The sequence below is a fragment of the Xiphias gladius genome, chromosome 21 (assembly GCF_016859285.1).
Source record: "Xiphias gladius isolate SHS-SW01 ecotype Sanya breed wild chromosome 21, ASM1685928v1, whole genome shotgun sequence".
Taxonomy (NCBI): domain Eukaryota; kingdom Metazoa; phylum Chordata; class Actinopteri; order Istiophoriformes; family Xiphiidae; genus Xiphias; species Xiphias gladius.
The window spans coordinates 8,562,823-8,583,148 of NC_053420.1; the positions used below are offsets into that span (position 1 = coordinate 8,562,823).

Here is a 20,326-nt window from a genome sequence, read left to right on the forward strand (position 1 = left end):
TTGCAGTACAGCACTGTCTTGGGACATTTTTCCGAGTGTGTCTGTGTGGAAAGAAACCCGGTTATTTTTAGTTGTATTTCGGGACAGTTTTACAGTTCATTATGTTCATGTACACTTTATCAGAACTAGGAGTGCAAAAACAACACCTGTATCCTCTCCTCCAACGATGAATTATTGAAGTTGTGGTGGTGTTGTTATTAATTATTTATTTATTTTAGGGCTTGGGAGTGTATCTTGCTTTACTTTTTTACGTCCAGTGTTCACCTTCCGTATTTGTTATATCTCAGCGCCTTCTCGCAGACATTAGAAGTTCCACATTTGTAGGTACCCGCCAATCCGAACCCCAAAGGTAATACAGTGACATAAAAGAGAGGAAAGCAATTCAGGTTGTGAATTGTCAGAATTGATCTTCACGAGCCATCAAATGTTTGGCATTTTTGCCTGATCAGTGAGAGAACCAGTCATCAGAGTCATTAATTTTCTGTGGAGTTATCTAATCAGATTACAAGTCGTTTCAGCACTATAGGAAAAATATGACCAGAAGCAGGAGAAAGGAAAACCCTCAATCGAACAAAACTTTACAAATTTTAAAATAAATGAATCGGTTTACAAATATATAGACACAAATCGTCCCTCAATCTTGTGCCCAAAACAAGGCATGTTTTCCTAAGAAGGGATGTTTTTTTTTTTTAGATTTTACAGAGAATTATGTAGGTGAAGTAACCCTAATAAAAAGTACATGAATATTCATTACAATCATTTATGTTAGAGGAACTATACACCATACAAAAGTAGTATCTACAAAAATACATATAACCAGTAGTGATTTACTGTATACACTCATTGTGTTCACCTATTTTCACCCTCTGTTGGTTCTCGTTAGTTTTTAGAAGTTCTTTTTTTGCAGAAAACGGGACATTTCCAGCTGTGTTTTCCAGCTGCTACACAATTGTCGCGGGGTGTTTTGTCTCTCACAATGGACCATTCACACAAACGCACCGGCCGCCTCCCCTTTTGTTTCCACCGATCCAGAACGGAGGAATGGACGGGGAGCAGGTATGGTGGGGTTTCTTTCGAAAGCAGAGACGCGCTGCGGCGTTTGCGCTCGGAGGGGCGGAGAGGAGCGGAAAACACACACACACACACACACACACACACACGGTACCGACACGCCCACTGTTTTGATTCAAGAACGGACCGAACCATGAGAAGCCACCGCGTTTTTTTTCGTTGATTTGTCTGTGTGTAAACGCGCGAAGCTCGGACGTTTTAACGTGTTAACATATTATATGACAAACCAGGCGCGAAAACAGGCTTAGATCATGTGTCGAAATGGTATAAGTATGTGAATTTTAGAACCCCACCCCCCCCGTATCTCGACGACAATGGTTTAGCCCGGGTTTGAACTTGACCGTTAGCGGTGTTGCTGTGCGTGGATTTTAAACTGTAGAATGACACTTTGTTGCCTACGTGTTTATGTGACGTTTTAGTCCGCAGCGATTAATTTTTTTTTTCATCTTTTGACGTTTCAGTAAATTCACCGAAACAATAACGCCAGGTAAGTTAAGCCTCTAGAAAAGTGACGGTTTCATCACGGTGCGGTTTCTACGCTACGTCGTACAACTACATAGTATAAGAAAAATTAAAAAATAAAATAAAAATACGTAAAAAGGTAATTGGTAATTCAGGTAGTCGGATCCTTAACTTAAAAGTACCAATATCACACTGTAGCGATACTACATTATGCGTTGTACGTTGTCCTGCACTGAAAATGTTACCTAAGTAAGTAAATCAGGGGAAATGTTCTTAAACTGTCAGAAGTGAAAGTACTAGGGCTGCAACAAACGATTATTTCTTTATAATCAATTGAAAAATATCGATTGATCGTTGAATGTTTTCTTGATCAACCCAATGTTTTGTTTTTTCGCTTTGTGAAATTTAAGAAAATTGTTTAAAATGCACATCACAACAACCCAAAGCTTAAAGTGACCCCCTTTTAAACGCCTTGTTTTGCCCAACCAACAGTCAGCGCCTCAAAATGGCTCAGTTACCTGTAACTTAAAACGAGCGAAAGCAGCAAATCGTCACTTTTGAGAGGGTGAAACCATGACGTCTGTGGCGTTTTTGCTCGAAAAATGACAAAAATGATGAATCGATTATCGCGGTAGCTCGCGATCGATTTTCTGTCAGTCGACTAATTGATTAATCAGTTGGTCGTTGCAGCTGTAAATAATTGTATTGTACACATTGTTCTAAAAAGACACAAAATGACCAGTTTTACCAAGTTCTGTTGAGTTTATTAGTGACGGAGTCATTTTAAATGTTTAGACAGTTGCTAAAATGCCGAATCAAGGAGACAAGGCGGGTGATGTTTCCCCCGGTGACCTTCCCTGCCTGGAAAAACTCGACTCTCCTACAGGTATGGAGCTTTACTACAGCAGTTATTCTTCTCAGGCACATTCGGGGACCATCAGTACAGGAATTATTAACAGCGTGGCAGTTTTAATTCCCAGTGGGTGTGTGTGTCCTGTCTTTGGTGTCAGGGAGCCCACCCACCGCCTCATTATCCAGTCTGATGGCGCTGGAAAATTGTGTTTCCAACCTGAGCCTCGCACACGAGATAGTGGTGAACAGAGACTTCTGCTTCAAACCCAAGGGCCCTCCCACGGACAGGCAAGGAAAACTCCCCACCACAGCCGGAGTGACCTTGGTTACTCTTGTCTCCGAAGTTAAATGGGAGTTTAGTCTCTCTTTGAGGTGTTTTTTTTCCAACCGTCTTTGTCTCTGTAGCCTGGAGGGCAGAGTGACGGAGATTGTTCACCGGGCGTTTTGGGACAGTCTTCGGGAGCAGCTGAACAGCGACCCTCCAAACTACAATCACGCTGTCATCCTGCTGCAGGAGGTCAAGACTGTAAGTCGAGACTATCTGCGGATCTTAAAATTCTTCAAAAAGCACAGAAATCCAGTTCCCTCAAAAGAATAAAAAATACCTTGGAAGGTATTAAAAAGTCTCAGATTTCATTCACAGAATCCTTGAATACCTTTTATTGGTGCTGCAGACAATAATGTTAGTTATAATTGTGAAAAATGCCAAAAGCCCAAGGTAGCATCTTCAGATTGTCTGCTTATTTACCAACCAACAGTCCAAAATCTAAACATACTAAATGACTAAATATTAAAAATATTGTAGGACAAAAACTTTTACTCAAAACTGTCAGTCAGCTGATCAATTATTTGACGGGTGCATTTCATCACCAATGACAACCAAACTCTAAAATAAGTATTGCATGATCATTGGTCGTATATTTAAGCAGTGCAGATAACATACTAGGACTAGACTGAACCTCTTCATACTGTGTGTGTGTGAAGAGGAAGAGAATCGACCTCGCAATAATCAAGAGGACACATGCTCACAGCGCCACATAAGGATAAACTGAAATTTTCTGTATGTAAACTACATTCAAAGCAGAGTCCGTGTTTCCCGTTAGATGCTTCAGTCCCTGCTGCTGCCCGGTCACGTCAGACTCAGGTCTCAGCTGGACGAGGTCCTGGACATGGGGCTGATCCAGCAGGAGGTCGATCACGGAGCTCTGGACCTCCACAGACTGGCGGGGTACATCATCAGCACCATGGCGTCTTTGTGTGCGCCGGTGCGTGACCCAGAGGTCAGAGCGCTGAGAGACCTCAAGGACCCTGTGGAGCTCCTGAGGTGAGGGGCAGGTTAAAAACCACCTTCACAGAATGTGAAAACTAAATACCTAAATGTGGTCGTGCTTCTGCTTTTGTTGGTCTTCCACTCTGTAACAGCCTCCAACAAAAAACACAAACTAATTCTTTAAAAAGCATTTATTCTTAAAAACTGAGTTGTTTTTTTCTGGCTTATTCTTGATTTTTTTTTTTTTTTTAAGAATATTAACTTTGTGGGTTATAAAGTTGTTTCTTTGTGTTCAAATATTGCCTTCCCTGTCTACTCTCTGCCCCTCTGTCCCCTCTTCTGTAAAACACTCTGTCTGGTCTGACAAGTGCCGGGTAGACAGAAAGTTTTGCCTGTTCGCTTGCAGTTACATCTTTTACATAAAGCGTCCCGTTGAGTTTCACCGCTCTTCCCTCAGGGAGATCTTCCGTGTCTTGGGGCTGATGAAGACCGACATGGCTAACTTCACCATCCAGACTCTGAGGCCCCACCTCCTGCAGCAGGCCGTGCAGTACGAGAGGGCCAAATTCCAGCAGATTCTGGACAAGCAGCCAGGTGAATGCGAGGGTGGTCGCTCCGCTGCGTTTAAATCTCTAACCCGGCCGCTGCGGCGTGAGTGACAGATGGTACAGGTGACTTTGTGAGCGTGGGATTTACGATCACTGTTCGTTTCAGTCGATCGCTCGCCTCGTCTATAAAACTTTCAGAAAGTAATGAAAAATGTTCCCATGGTCTGAGGCGACGTCTTCCACCAACAACCAACAGTCTGAAACTCAAGGACATTCAGGTTGTTTCCGTGTAGACCGGCAAATATTCATAGAAGAAGCTGAAGCAAGAGAATTTTTGTCTAAAAAAAGAAAAAGAGGCTAAAACATAATCAAATGTCAAATTTTTTGTTGATAATTTTTCTTGGGTTTGACTAATTGATTAATAAACGAATCATCTCAACTCTAAAGGAGAATATTATTCTGTTTTCCCTTAAAAACAGCAATATTTGAATTTTTGTAGCTGTCAGTTTTGCAAAAGTCAGTTGCCTCTAGAAAAATCTTAGAACAGAAACTCTTAAATGCCGCAGTTAGAATCAATCACAGACACTTAAACCCGCTCCCCACTATTTTTCTGTTGAAGAAAACCTGAATCCATCTGCAGTTTGTCTGTGTCACTCAAAACACCCTGCGGATCCTCTGGTAACTCGGTGACATTGCAGTTTCAACCTTGGGTATCATATCAGTTTTTATCCAAGTGTATGTCTCTGTAATTTTTCCACTTTTCTTCAGCTTCTCTGGATAACACCACCGCCTGGCTCAAGGCGGCAGCCTCCGAGGAGGCGTCGGCCATCGGAGCTCGGTCTGATTCTCCCAGTCCTGACAGCCGAGGTCCCGTCAGCGCCACCGCTGTCCTCAACCGGGCCTACGTGCGTCTGCTACACTGGGACCCGCAGGACCATAAATATCCCGAGGTCAGCTGCAGCCTGCAGAATTACATCACACTACGGCTTTCGTTTGAGTGATATTTTATTGATTATCAGGGAATATTCAGTCTCCCTACGCTCTCCTCCTCACCATGCTGCATATTACAGCATGTGACAGTACATTAGAGCTCATGTAGTGTTGTAGCACAGTGGTTCTCTACCTTTTCTGTCAGACGCAGCCCCACGGACCGTTCAGGTGAAATCAAATACCCCTTCATCAGCATCACCCGTCACGTTTCAAATGTGCTCATTTCAAATGATTTTACACTGACTCCTATTTGGCAATATTAATTATATAAAAGCAGATATTGTTAGCTCACAACAATGTTTTTGTATAATTGAAGTGACCAGCGTTTATGTTGGTTTGGTCAAGTGTGCATTCACAAACTACCCGTTGGAGGGGCTGAAGTCTAATGTTTCAACTTTTAATTATTAACCATTCATCCATCAGGCTATTTTCAGCTAACTAGTTTTTACAAACTCATTCGCAACATGTGCGTTCAGCTAACTCAATATATGTATTTTTTTGTAATCATATAATAATTTCGGGGGGGGGGGTATTCTATTCAGCTATTCTACGATTCTTCTACGATCTTTCCATGTACCTCCTAGCCACTGTATAACCCCCCATGGTCAGGAATCACTGGAGCTTTTTATATCCAAACCCCAGACATGTTGGTTTTCTTCTGAGAGGCTCGTATTTATGCTCAAACCCCCCCCCTGATAAACTGTATGGCATGTGACCCTGACCTGACCCGACCTCCACACACAGACTGTGCTGATGGACCGAGCCCGCCTGGACGCTCTGGGCCAGCGGCTCCAGATGCTGGTCCTGGAGGCGTCGGTGCTGCTCCTGACCAACGCTCAGTGCGGGGGGGTCGTTTTCTTCCTGCAGGGGTTTGTAGGTAAACTCAGGCAGTCCGTCACTGCCCTGCTGGAGGGCAGTCACAGCAGGTAAGGGGAGGATGTGGTGATGCATGTACTGGCTGTCAAAGGAAACAGGTATTGTATGAGAAGGAAACCAATGGCGGTGACAGGAGGCAACTAGCTTGTCAGGACAGATCCAGCTAACCTCATTCTTTCTGTTCAAGAGAGGCCCTGTCATGATTAGTGGATAAATGTGGAACAGCAGCTTGTGATATCCAAGGTCTGTTCACACTCTGATCCAAGCTGCAATAAAATGTAGCACAGGCCATTTCTCCCTTAATCACCTTTTATTAAAATGTAATTTTATTACATCTGAACCCACTGAGAGACCCAAATGTCGTTAACGACCCTTATTTATTGGCCTCCATGAGTCCCAGCACTCTTTGCTCAACATTGCTTACACATTGCCTGTGACTTATTATACATCAAATGATGCCTGCAGGTAATTTGTCTAATGCCGCCTTCTGGTGCTGCAGGGACGCTGACCTGAAGGGGGCTCTGCTGGGGCTCGGGGAGACAGTGCTGCAGCAGGTGAACGAGGCTCTGAGCGGCCAGGGAGGTGCGGCGCTGCCTCAGGAGAGCCAGGATCTGCTGAGGGGACAAATATCCGACCTGTGGAAACACAACGACCCTGTCCGCACGCTCGTAGGTCAGGACATGATTGAGACGGGGCGAGATGAATGATTAATTGAAGCACAAATGGGAGGAAATGCTAAAAATCCAGATATTACATTTAAATTTCCAAGTATTTACTGCTGGATATTGGTGGTGGTTGTTGTGTTTTCATTTCATGTCAGGGGTAGTTCAGAAAATTCTGAGCTTTTAGGCTGATAAAACAAACTCCTCACAGCTATCGGAAATACAGTTTGTTAAAGAAATAGCAGTAAATTTTAGTCTATAAAGAGATAGTGTTTGGGGATGCACCATTTTCACACAACAGGAGAAACATGACTTGTAACTAACGTTTATTTTCATTATTGATTAAGCCGACAAATTATGTGCATATTAATGATGACTCGTTTTGTCTTTTAAAAATGCTCATCACAGTTTCCATCACAGACCACTGTGGCACCCTTATATTGCATGTTTTTTCTACAACCAACAGTCCAAAACCAAAACAAATATTTAGTTTGCTAAACATTCTTTGTCATATATGACAAAGGAAAGCTACAAATCTTCTCATCCGAGGGGCTGGATCCAGGGGATGTTTAGCATTTTGTTTTTGTTTTTTCGTAAATTGATTAATTGTTGCAGTTCTAAAGCACGAAGGGGAAAAATACTATATGTTCACATATTAGATTTAAGTTTTCAAGTATTTATTGTTTGATCCCATTAGGTTGTAACGGATAACTGACTTCGGATAACCTCTGTCATGCTTTCACTTCATTTAAGGCTGATTTAAAAAAAAAAAAAAAAAAAATTCAAGGCTCAAAAATACATTTTGTTTAGGAAAGGGTTGGGTATTTTGGTCTGTGAATCTTCACTCACTTCACAGTTCTCAGTCGACAGGAGAAACGTGCATTAAAATCTCAATGATGTTGGGTTATCTCTGTCCACATCAGTGTTTTTATACTTGAATGTGTGCTGCTGCACAAAGATGACTTCTCTCTCTCTCTCTCTCTCTCTCTCGATCAAACATAGGAGAAAGGGTACAGGGCTTCCTCCAGGCCATGCTGCAGGGCGGCCCCACTAAAAGGAGTCCAGATCTGCCCGGCCCCCTCAGGCTAGTGAGTGCTGAGCTCGCCGAACTGGGGATGGCTTTTGGGCGAATCGTCCACTTCAACAGAACGGTCTTTGGTCCCTTCTGCGCACCCATCCTCAGGAAACTGCTGTTCCCACCGGGAGAGGCCGAGGCCGGGGAGGACTCACGCTAGGCTATGGGCGACCCAGGTGACCTTCGGCGACCTTAACATAAGCTGCCACGTGGCATCGAACAGTGAGTGAGAATGTCAAAGGGGAACCCAGTAATGAGATGTAAAAATATGAAACAATTTGCCAAAAAGAAAAGCAGCTAAATTAGAGCAAAGAGCATCTTTCTGTTGGTGGACTGATATTTCTTCCTTTTTTGCTTTATAGGAAACATTTACCGTCTCCTGAAAATGAATTTTGTTTTTGTACCATATTTTATTAGATGTTGAGACAAAACAAAACAAAAAATATCAAAGCATTAGGCATGTACTGAATTATTATTATTAGAGTGCATTTTAACAGCACCAGACATTAGGAAAACATCTTTGTTTGGGTTTCACTCTTTCGCTCTCAAGATAAACACCCTCAGGAAAAATAAGGTGCCAAAGAAAATATTCTAATTGTTTGTAAATAATACTAAAAATGTAATATGTAGCTGGTTTCTTATCTTTATATTGACAGATGTTTATGTATAATTTACCAAAGACAGTGTGCACTTTTTTCTGATCTCAGTTGACGGTTGGTTGGTTGGTTTTTTTGTTTGTTTTTTTTTTGTCCTTTTGATCACAATCCAAAAATACACTCAATGTTTCCCCCATAGTAGTTGGTATTAGTGAGGGGTGGGGTATTAAACAGGTGCTTATTTGTAAACAAATCCCAAACTGAGCAATTTTCCATTTTTCCAGGCAGCCATTCAAAACAGTGCAAATTAACATCTGAACAAATGAAAATACAGGCATCAAAATTCTGTAAGGAGTCACCGCTCACCTCGTTGAATTTTAATTAATTTTTCTGGGGAAAAACAATCACTGGATACACTTACAGCTAAACACAAGCAAATAAACTGAACGCTTACACAGAGTGCTACAAATTACTCTCTTGAAAACCTATAATTTTGTTGTTTTTTTACTACAACAACTAAGAACGTGCAGACTGTTGTTTGGTATTCATTATATTTTCTTTCACTGGAACTAAGCGAGAGTCTGTAATCCATTTGCTGTGGGGGACAAAGAGCTTTCAGTTTTTTCTTTTCTTTTAATCTTTTTTTTTTTTTTTTAAGTACACCCTTCACATACCAAATATTTATATGGTTGGGGTAACTGTGCTGTAGCCAGCCACAAACAACAATTAAAAAAAAAAGGCACTGTGCTCATGATGCAGGCACCCTGCAAGATTTGATGTATTGTTCCTAGAGTTCCAGCAGCCCACTGGTTTCCATTCATTCCCAGTACATTATGAAAATCATTTATCAGACTCTTGTGTATGTTGTATAATCCCTCACAGTGAACGTGAGGTTTAAATGAACTTCCGTCAGGGTTAGATTATTGTTGTGTGGTGATGCAGTGTAAACACAGATTGATATGAACAGTCTGCACTGCATCGCGTCACAAAAATGATGTAACCCCGACATGTTGGGCAGATGGGATGTTCACTGTGATGAATTATGCAACATAAGAAAAGTTTCCAGGGTCAAGAGTTAAGACTCCTCAGGCAAGTTTCAGGAGTCAGCCGTCATGTTTTCATATGGTACGGAAATGAATACACACCGGCGGATACCTGCAATAGTAGCCAAAGTACAAAACAGTTTCTAAAGTGTTGTAGTGTAATTTGAAGAATGGTTAGTATGAGGGATTGGTACTAATTTGTATCAGTTAAACAGGCCAAAACACTTTCGCAGAGCTAAGCATTTTCCGACAGATCGATGCCTGGCAATCTTTTGAAAACCCATAAGGTCTTTTTAACAACACTTTCTGCTGCTTTGAAGGCCTTTCCAGGATCCTCAAGGACTCCGCTAACCAATGAATAAAAATAAATTGATAAATAAAAAATGTGTCTGCTGCACCATAAAAAAGATTTTTAACCTGTTTCTCATATTTCTCGACTCAATTACTGATCCGGGTAACAAGAAATATCATATCTCCATATTTAGTATGGCACAAAAAAACCCGTTAATTAAAGTAACATTAGTATAAATAAATATAACTGACGTAAAGCTTTCTTAATTTCGTACAAATCAAGCAAGGTGTTTGGTTTAGGAAAATCGTAATTTGGGAAATGTGTTGAAAATCTTTTTGGCATCATGTGACAAAGATTACGTTTTTTTTTGTTTTTGTTTTTTTTTTTTAAATCCAGATGTTTAGAAGAGTTTGTTAGGATACTGAAAATACCATCAACACCGCATTAAAGATGGCCAGGCACCTGACTTTAAAAAAAAAAATCGGATGCTTAGCTCTGTGACTTGAATGTAACACAACACATGAGAGGCACAAACTGGGGCTGATCGTTTGTTTAAATTAAAAGTTGCACCACCCACTGATCTCTATTGTAGGGGAAACACTGTTAGTATAATTGTACAATAATTGCCATGTTGTTATAATCGTCTCTTTAAATTTTGAACAGCTGGTGTAATGTTTCTTTGTCTCTTATCACTCAACCATAAAACAATCAGTGCTGACAACAGACTTGAGAGGGATTCTTTTGTCATTGTATTTAATTTCATTAATATAATATTGCTTTGAAATTTGAAACAGTATCACATTTTCATTGACAAACCATACTCTGTCCACAAACATGGGCAAAGCATTGTATGCTGGTACAGTTTTTTTTTTTTTTTTTCTTTCTCTACATTTTGTTACATTTCTGTTTACCCTTTAATCATTCCCCCAGTTTCTATCTCCAGTAGACCTGAATCAATAGAAATGCTCATTAATGGTCTATATCATTAATGATCTACAGTGTTCTAAACATTACAGTACCTACATGACAAGATCAGAAAGTCACATGGAGTCCAGGAAATAGACCTGACATTTCTGACTGACCTTTCTCAAGACAGGAGTGAAACACCCGGTCCTATTTAGCCAGTGATGTGGGACAAGAGGTTACCTTTCGTCTGTGTGTTGGGATTCATATCGAGGGCAGTGGAGGAGAAGGGGACTTAAAGAGTGAGATCTGAATGTCAGAGTAGCGCTGGTTGGCCCTGCACATTGCGTATGGCTTACCTTTCGTTTTCTCTCTCTACCTCTTTTCCACTGCTCTGCCCACTAACTCAACACACGCAAACACACTCACATCGGCTGCTCCCCTTCAACTCACAGCTTGGTATCCGGAAACTTGAACGCTGGGGTGAGCTACACAAGGAAAACACCAATGTTAAAAAGACTGGTACATGCACAGCCATATCATGCCACCAAAACTTGATTTAAATAGCTGCTGCTCATTAAAGTGTAATGATTTTATCTTATGCATCCATACTAGAGCAGGTTGTCTTGGTGACACACAAAATGGAAGAACATCCGTGACATAAATATTGGAGGAATGACGACAATGGAAACATGAAGGAGGGATGAAGGTGAATCGCTGTGTTGGTGTGTAACGAAGAGAGGGAACATAAAAAGCAAATGGCAGATGAGTGAGAGGAGACGAGACACTGCTACAGTACATACAAAGACTGCTCAGGCCAAGTGCATCACAGGGTACAAAACACAAAAAAAAAAAAACCAAACAAAACAAAACACTGCCAACATGCATCGTCAGTGGAAGCTAACAGTTAACAGTCAGAACAGAGTGGCAATGATACAGCCACGGTACCGCACACAGACCGGTTACATCTTAACAGTCAGTCTCCAGACACACTGTCCCTTCTGGAGAGGAGCTCAAAACCTCACATCCTGCATCCTGCAGAATACACAAACAAGGACGGTGGCCAGTGCTGTAACAGTAACAGTCCGAACTCCCACGAGGACAGACAGAAACAAGGCATAAAGCACGCACAGCAGGTAGCGCACACAGGGGAGAACCCACAATTATGCATCGACTCCACAACGAGCATTTCTGAGTCACAGTGCAGGAGTAAAATTCCTTAACAAAAAGATAAAAAAAAAAATAGTATCACGTTCTCAGCATAACAAATCCATTCACATTAACACCACACCAGAGCAACATTAAGACTTGGCTCTTTTAATGTAGTGGAATTAAATCTTTTCATTGCTGTTCATTTCCAAGTGACATACTTGCGTGTACTGTACCTAATTCTAAATTGGCGTGAAACAGCATGGATACCTACCCATGTAATCATGATAATAAGATGCTATGTTGGGAAATGTGCGACAAATTGTGCTCGGGGCTCATTAATACACTTGAGTTATATGAAATCTCGTTCAGGATTTTTTTGTTTAGATTACCAAAATTGTGAAATGTGGAATCGATGTCAGTATACTCCATAAGCTTGTTTGTTTTATTTTTTTTCATATTGTTATGAATTTTTTTGGTGGTATTCTTTTTCTTTTTTGCCTCTGGTTGTATTAAAGCTGGGATCCCCTCGTGATCCCTTCTTAATCCTTCCGTCCAAAAGTATTTCAGTCAGCCCCCATCTATCAAAAAGTATCACAAAAAGCACTAATGTCCTATTTGCACCATAAGAAAAAGAAAAGAAGGTATTAAAAGGGATAGTGCCATGTTTTAACAGTTTTTGTTGTTGTTTGTTGTTGTTTTTTTAAATTGACGAGAAGAAGATGCTGTGATTTGCTGTCTCTCAGTGCTACCATGAATGCTGAGAGGCACAGGGCAGTACAAGGCCAGAGCAAAGACTCTCATCCGGACAAAACTGTACCATCAATAGAACAACGTCATCCCAGCCAGTCACAGTCGATTTAATACACCAGAAAATCAGAAGTGTTGTCTTTTTTTTCTCTTTTTTTAGTCTTTTAAAAGCAGGGGGAGGCGTGCAGTTGTTGTTGGGGGGGGGAAGGGGAACGTGGGGGGCTTTAGTTGATTATAGATAACCCGAAATGAAGTAAGGCTGTTGTCCTCGGTAAAGTGTAGGAAAGTTGTCGTCCTGTGTGTATGTGTTTGTGTGTGTATTTTTTTTATGAGGGTTCAGTAGTTCTTGGTCCGTTTGAGTTCAGACATCAGTGATAGATTCATGACCCATCCATTGTGTTGTTAATATGAGTATTGTACAAATGCGTAGAAAAGAAAAAAAAACAGGTTGTTTGCTGCATGTTGCTGTTTTGTCTTTCATTGATTAATTGTCCATCTTGCATCCCATGCTAGCAAAGCAGCCTCCTCATAGTGCCTCACAGTGGTAGATGCCTGGTTAGACAGGACAGGCTACAGATGGAGAAAGGGAAAAAAAAATAACTTTGTTGTCTTTTGGCAAAACAACCGAACAATCAATTAAAAATAAAAAGTGATATTGAAAAAGCTAAAAAAAAAAAAAAAAAACTTTTACAGACTTGGAGTCTAAATCTTCAATCTGCGAGATATCAAAAGGGTCTAATAAAGGAAAGGTTTACATTTTGGGGAAACCGCTTACTTGCTCTCTTGCTGAGAGGTAGATGAACAGATTGATAACACTCAGGTCTGTGCCGTAGATATGAAACTACCACTAGCAGCTGGCTGACTTAGCCTAGCACAAACACTGGGAATAGGTGGGAACAGCTAGTCGCACTCGGTCCTAAGGTAACAACCTCCCCCCGACATCCCCTCTAAAGCTCGCTAAGTAACGTGCCGTATCTCATTTGTTTGTAAAATTAAAGTGTAGGAGCAACAAATCGCTGTTTTACAGGAGGTAATTTAGTCCTGACTCTTCATCAAAAAATGGCTTGAAACAGGAAGAATAATAAAGATTCAACCTCTGGGAGCTATCTGCAGTCACAAAAAAGGCCCAGGAAATAGTTTGGCACATAAACCCTCCCTGTAAAGCAGCAGTTTGTAATTTTTTACACTTTGGCTTTTGTATAGATTCACCAAACCAGAGATAACATTTTGGTTAGAGAGCTTTAGAGGTGCTGGTAGGTGGATTGTGTTACCTTCGGACAGAGCCAGGCCAACTGTTTCTCTCTGTCCCCAGTCTTTATGCTAAGCTGTGGGTTGTAGCTTTATATTTACTGTGCAGACTTGAGATGGGTGTTGATCTTCTCATTAACTCTCTGCAAGAAAGCAAACAAGCGTATTTCCCAAAATGTCAAACTATTCCTTTAACAGTTTGACACACTGGCCCCTTTGGAATGACATAAAACCTTGTAAATTGCTCAATAATACAAACTTAATCCTGCTGGAAATTCTTAAACTTGCTGTTGAGTCAAGTCAATGAGGAGTGTAGATATAGAGCAAACTAAAAATGATCATGCTTGATTTGCCTGTTGAGAAACTTTTTTTTTTTTTTTTTTTTAAATGGCCTAAAAAAGGAAGAATAATAAAGATGCAACCTCTGGGAGCTATCGGGGATTTGGAGGCAGATGCAAGTTGTCAGGAAGAGGAGGATGAGGAGGAAGAGGCAGTTTGGTTGATAGAGCAGGGCCATTGTTAAATGAGATCAGTCCAGGATCATCCGTTCCAGGGCTCCGCCATTGGCTGCAGCAGCAACAGGCGAGGGAGGCTGCCGGGGGGTGTTGGGGAGGCGCGGGAGAGCCGCGGGGGTGTTTGTCATGGCAGGTAGGAGGTTGGTGTGGGTCGCTGGGCAGGGCAAAGGAGGGTGCAGGAGCAGGCAGCCCTGAGGGATGCTATACCATCACAGTGAGAAGGCACGGGGCTCGTATGTAAATGTATATGTGTGTGTGTGTGTGTGTGTGTGTGTGTGTGTGTGTGTGTGTGTGAGTGGGAGAGAGAGAGATGCATGAAGAACTGGATGCACGGGGAGAGGAAAGTACGAGGGGGTGCAGAGGGGCGGCTGTGGGGATCCGGCCTCAGAATATGGTGGTCTCGTACTTGGTGCTGACGGGGCGCCTGTTGGAGTCCCGCTGGTCCAAGAGCCAGGTGGTGCTGCCCAGGGACTGCATGTCTGCGTCCATCTCCAGGGGATCGATCTGCCGGGGGGAGGGAGGGAGGAGGGCGTGAGACGGGCGGCAGTGGAGGCCATTGTGCCACACTGACAAGTCCTCAGCTCACACACGTGCATGTGGATTAGAGGTACCGTCCAGTGATCATGTTATAATCACAGACACTCGGGGCTCAATCCACGACATGGATGATGTCTGACAGAAAATACACTCAGCCTGCGTAAGCCGCAGCAGTAAGCCAAAACTACAACCCTCTGGGAGTTTAGAAATATACTGATTAGCAGTTCAAAAGCAACATGTGCTCTACACCGCTGGCTATTGTCATAACATGAGCAGTCAACATACATTATGCGGATTCATTTACTTAAGAGTTACGTATGAATTTGAAATAGCTAAAAAAAATCTCAAGGTAGGCATTTGAAAATTTATACTCCCTGCTTAAGGATGACACCTTCAGTTCAACTTGTCTTGAAAAGACAGATGCAGTATACAACAAATGAGAAAGGAAGCTTAAAACCATCCAACGAACACCACTTCAACCATCTTGTTTATGACCGCTATGGAATAAACCCTTACTGGCTCACATTTAGCCAACAGAGCTCATATAGAGAAGGTAAGTCACATCGAGAAACCCTCTTTTCTGAATGTGTTTAACCACAGAACTTTAACTTACTGCATCTTAAAATTTAAAAAAAAAATGTACGATGAAGATGAGAGATGGGAAAGTAAAGGGATGAGGAGAACGTTTATGGTTGAAATATTAGGAACCACAAAACAAGGCCACAAAGTGCACAGCAGCACCGCAACAACAAGAGAAAGAAAGAGGGGAGGGAGTGGTGTGTAAGCAGATGTGTGATGATTACGGGTTGAATAGAGGAAAGGAAAGAGAAGGACCTGGACTCCAGGGCTAACAGAGTGCAACGGGAGGAAGGAAGGACGGTGGGTAGTACACGTGTGACAGTGACAGCAGCGGCATTCGAGCAGAGGGGCACCCTGGGAGGCAGGAGGACCAAGAAGACAAGAACAAAGACATGTTAAAAAAACGAGAGAAGAGAGGGACAGAGCATTTAAATGCACTGCGTGGACAATGAGGAAGTCCAGTAGGAGCAGTTAATCACCTGTTCAGAGTTACAGAAGTGAAAATATTTAGAAAAAGTGATTCTACTTCCTGTGTTGTTGTAATTAACCTCTGCTAAACCCCACCCCTAGAACGGCGATTGTCCAATTACAGCTCAGCAACCATAACTAGGCACAGCAGGCCCCTCAAGCCTTGGACTTCTCCACATGTTGAAGTGGTCTGCATTTGGCTCCCAACAGGGATGGGGGTTTGGTTACAGGTTACAAATTTCCAAAGCCCTGTTCACAACTCGCACATCCGCCGTGCAATATTTCGCCACTGCGTGGCCGCCTGTTCTGGATGGTACAGAGTTCAGGTTAACATTTGTGGCTCTGTCCTGCTGTTTACTGGACTAGTGGAATACGCTCCAGCAAACCCAGCCCAGGTTACCTGAGACTTGGCGAGCATTGCGTTTGTCAAACATTTTGGTTAGTCCTCATCATAACTTTTTTCTTGTAATGTTAACAGTAAAATTATTGTTTGAAAATCCAAACAAGCATGTAAACTAAGGGCCAAACAGGGTTACGTTTGAATAAAATACTAACCCTACTTATAATACTAGGTTTAATTAACTTTATGCTGCATTACAAGAACAGTGCTGTTTCTTTATCTCCATGCTGACCTTTTGCCTGGGACATGTTTTAGGCCTTAGACTCAGTCTTTTAGTACAACATCATGTACCGTCTGTAGCCGCCAGGCACATCAGGACTTCTGGATTTTTGTTTTAAAACAAGTCATCAGCATTAAAAACTCGGCAAGGCTCAGCATCTTTAGTAAGCTTAATTAGCTAGTGATCCAGGAGCTAGTTGGCACTTCGGCCGACAAAACGGACAGTTGCTTGCTAGAAGCGACAGGCCTGTTCTCGTCTACTTCTCTCTGAAATCAAGAGACCAATTGTTCAGAAAAGAGCGAGAAACTTCGAAAGGTGTAGTAGCTTTGAGTGGGGGGGTGGGGCTTAGCATACAGTCAATCACTGCAAAACACTGTATGGCAGTAACAGTTTCTGTTTAAACAAAGAAGATTTGGTAGCATTAAAATAGCAATAAAAAAACAGCAAAACAAATTGTCGCAGGTAAGATTCTCCCCCCTCTTCAGCTAAAACTTTACAACCAGCCACACTCGTTATGCAGCTCTGTGATTACTCCATATATTATCCTTACAGGCAGGCACTAAAACAAAGTGATTTGTGTCTCCGCATAAGCATGTGGTCCAGCAGTGCGCATGCTCCCGGCTGTGCAGCTTTCCTCGGTGACAGTGATCACTGAATGCTCATTATATGCAGCCTGAGGGGTCAATGCATCAACGCGTAGCTCAGGGTATACGTGAACATTTACACAACACACTCAATCAGCGGTGAGGAAGCAGCGGATGGGTCCGGCCAGCGGGGCTGAGCCCTGAGGAAGGTCCGAGAGGAAATCGCATTACCCCCTTTGGGCGAAAAAATAAAACTGTTCATCCATCATTCGCATACGCACAAAAAGAAAATCTCCCGTGATCGGAGTTACTCACAGAGTTGGGGGGTGGGCAAGATGAAATTGGTAGCAAAGTAATGACTCATCACTTTCTGCCACACACACACACGCACAGCAAATCTTCCTTTCTAGGTGGCCCACTGGGCATTCGGTGCCGGGGGAAAATGTCGCTCATGAGGTTTGCGTACCTTTTCCGAATTATGACCGCACAATGCCGCGTTTCTGCTCTCCCTCTGTCCTTTTAACAAGTAGGGAAAATTTCACACTTGCAGACTCTCACAGACGCACCCTTTCGCTGCCCATTCTTTATCTTTTTTTAAAAAAAAAAAAAGGGTTTTCAGGGTGGTACTCACTGCTGATCTCCGCATGCTGCTCCATGACTGAGACACAGGACGGCTGGTTTTGGTCTCTATGACCTCTGAGCCCAAAGATGAAGGGGGAACATAGTGTCTCGCCCTGGACTGGATCGCCATCTGATAGGCCACCTCAAATGCCTGTCCCAGCGTTAGGATGATCTCGTAGGTCTGTGTCTGTGTGAATGAAAAACTAGGTTTAAGTGCGTTCACATCAGTAGACCGGGTAATAAAAAAACAACAAGTCTAACAGCTTCCATTCCAGTTGGCGTGGACTCAAATCAGCTTCCTCAGTGGTTGTCTTTTGGTTTTACAACAGACTTTAACTAAATTCACATTTACTTTTAGAGACACAGTTTATGGGCCCTTTGTTTCCATGACAAATGGTTTAGATTCTTAAATGACCTTCAGGTAAAGCCTGCTTTCACAAAGCTGCCTGAACTCTTTGTTTTACTGTTGGGGGAAAATTTAACAAAGTAGCTTAGACTATCAAAATCTACAGTATTTATAATTTTATAATGACTTCTGACTCTTTTTCAATATTTTATATATTTTATAGTTCAATATTTGGAATTACCATAATTTTTTTGGGCTTGTAAATGCTTGTTTTCCACAATGTGTTGTTGATCAAAAAAAAACCTTGCGTAGTACACAAAAGCTTTGCTCTTCACGTTGTTAGGATAATTACTTAGTATAGTTATCCCCTGGCTCTTGGCTGAATATCAAACACATTTTCAGAGAAAAACAAAAGCCGTTTTTGCAACATACTGCACATGAAGCGACTGTCTCATATACAAATGAGTGAGGCTTAAAATTTATGTCTGGGCAACGTGAAAACTTTGATAGCTACTGTTCAGTTAAAACAGTTTCCCAGTAATTAAATGTAGCTCCGCAGCGGCCCGTCCGTCAAAGATGAACGACTGTCATTGACCTTTACAGAAGCTGAGACAGAATTACAACATAATCTGTACGTGTACACGGAAATGCCATGCATAGTGGGAGTTGAACTTCAATTAAGCCATTAGATGAGCCAATCAAGAGAATAATGGATAATCGGATGTTGCATCCAGTTTTAGCTGCAGGATTCCTGACATCTCAAAAAGGACACACTGTTTTTTTCTGAATGATTCAATGGATGAATTTACAAAAAGCTCAAGTCTGAAGAATTATATGAAAATTTTAAAGGGTTTCCTCAATGGATTTGATGGAACAGAATGGCTGTTCAATAAATCAAATTTCTATTACACCAAGCAAAAGACACAAGACGAGGTGCTTGTTAAGACCAATGTTTCTGTGTTTTTAACGGTGTAGAAATGTATTACTCACCACCTCCACAGTGCTGAAGACATGGCAAAAGTGGTGGCCACTCTTCAAATCCTTGGTGATGTAAGCAAAAGTGCAGAGGTCGTCTGGGTCTTGGGCCGCGCATGAGATGTTCCTGATCTCATGCTCCGCAACTATGGTCTAACAGAGAAAGGAAGAAAGTGAGTGGTAATTGAAAATCAGCCACTAACGGAGGCCGAAAGACTCAACTGGAATGTTGAGGTTGGACAGATCAATGAACGCAGACAGACACAGAAAGACTTCCCCATTACCTTCGTGGCTGCATCTATGAACTTGACCCCTCTGTAGGTAATGGACAGTATGACGACCGGACCCTTTCTTGAATCCTTTGATTTCTGGAACGGACACAGTAAAAAGAGTGAGAGGCAAGTACATGTAGTACAGCAGAACACAGTGGTTCATGCACTATAAATGTGATTGCAACAAAAGCGTTTGTCAACTGCGTTTTACAGACAGGGTTTTCGTGTCTGACATTATCATTGTTTATTTCCTGGTATTTATTAATATTTATAATCAATAAAACTGTTTTCAGTTGCTCTTCAAAAGGCCAGCACAAATGAAATGAGAAGAAAAGAAGATTCTTGAAGATTTCCAGTAATATTTACCCTAATTTTAGCGCAGGCATCTTGTGTGGACTCAATCCCTCGTAGATCCCTGATTACCATTGATCCTAGGTACTAGGAGAAAGAATCAAAACACACCAGGATTGGGTCAATTTAGATATACAATGATATCCTAGTTAGTCTACTTCAGAGTAAACAGAGGGAAAACTGTTCAAAATATTTTGTAGTACTGTCACCCGCAAAGTGCAATGTAAAGACAGCAAGACGTGACTTACAGTTGCCTCGTACCCGCAGGAGTCCAGGATGAGTTTCTCAGGCTGGTGATGCCAGGCGGACACTGTGGCGTAGGTAGCAGAGTGGCTTGGCGGCCGGAGGTTTAAACGAGACTCTTTGTGTCGCTCAGTCTGTCTGTCCTGCAGAGATGTACAATCATTGGTTGGTGAACGCCATGGAAAGAGGAGACACATCTAACAACTGTACCATTAAAGGAATCAAATTCCTCTGTAAGACAGTCGAAAGCCTCGGATTTCAGTCGGTCATTTCAGACAATAAAGAGTGATTATACACAGTATAATTTACTTTACACGAGAAGTAAAAAGCAGATTCCGCTGGTCAAACATGTGACCGCAGTGACTCCAAGTGTAAATTTGTGTCTCAGTCAAGCTGGGAAGGTAGAAGAGATCTGAGTGCTGTACATT

The 20,326-nt window shown here is 42.0% G+C and overlaps 2 protein-coding genes across 4 annotated transcripts in view; one reads left to right on the forward strand and one right to left on the reverse strand.

Annotated features, from left to right (window-relative positions):
• The first annotated feature begins 1,381 nt into the window (after window positions 1-1,381).
• Window positions 1,382-10,585, forward strand: LOC120783307 (T-complex protein 11-like protein 2). The gene is made up of 10 exons (XM_040116207.1): window positions 1,382-1,558; window positions 2,329-2,419; window positions 2,544-2,673; window positions 2,791-2,911; window positions 3,489-3,709; window positions 4,113-4,249; window positions 4,972-5,153; window positions 5,938-6,119; window positions 6,569-6,741; window positions 7,734-10,585. The coding sequence occupies exons 2-10, from the start codon at window positions 2,341-2,343 to the stop codon at window positions 7,964-7,966; spliced, it is 1,458 nt and encodes a 485-aa protein (XP_039972141.1). The 5' UTR covers window positions 1,382-1,558; window positions 2,329-2,340; the 3' UTR covers window positions 7,967-10,585.
• A 14-nt stretch (window positions 10,586-10,599) lies between these two features.
• anks1ab (ankyrin repeat and sterile alpha motif domain containing 1Ab) overlaps window positions 10,600-20,326 on the reverse strand; it is a 44,278-nt gene continuing 34,551 nt past the window's right edge. For 2 of the 3 annotated variants that reach the window (XM_040116204.1, XM_040116203.1), the window contains 7 exons: window positions 19,904-20,041; window positions 19,671-19,742; window positions 19,317-19,400; window positions 19,048-19,185; window positions 17,722-17,898; window positions 14,709-14,806; window positions 10,600-11,128 (listed from right to left, as the gene is read on the reverse strand). In XM_040116204.1, coding sequence (XP_039972138.1) covers window positions 11,047-11,128; window positions 14,709-14,806; window positions 17,722-17,898; window positions 19,048-19,185; window positions 19,317-19,400; window positions 19,671-19,742; window positions 19,904-20,041 — 789 coding nt within the window. In that variant the 3' untranslated portion in view covers window positions 10,600-11,046. The remainder of the gene's footprint in view (window positions 11,129-14,708; window positions 14,807-17,721; window positions 17,899-19,047; window positions 19,186-19,316; window positions 19,401-19,670; window positions 19,743-19,903; window positions 20,042-20,326) is intronic. The other variant, XM_040116205.1, reaches the window with a different exon arrangement.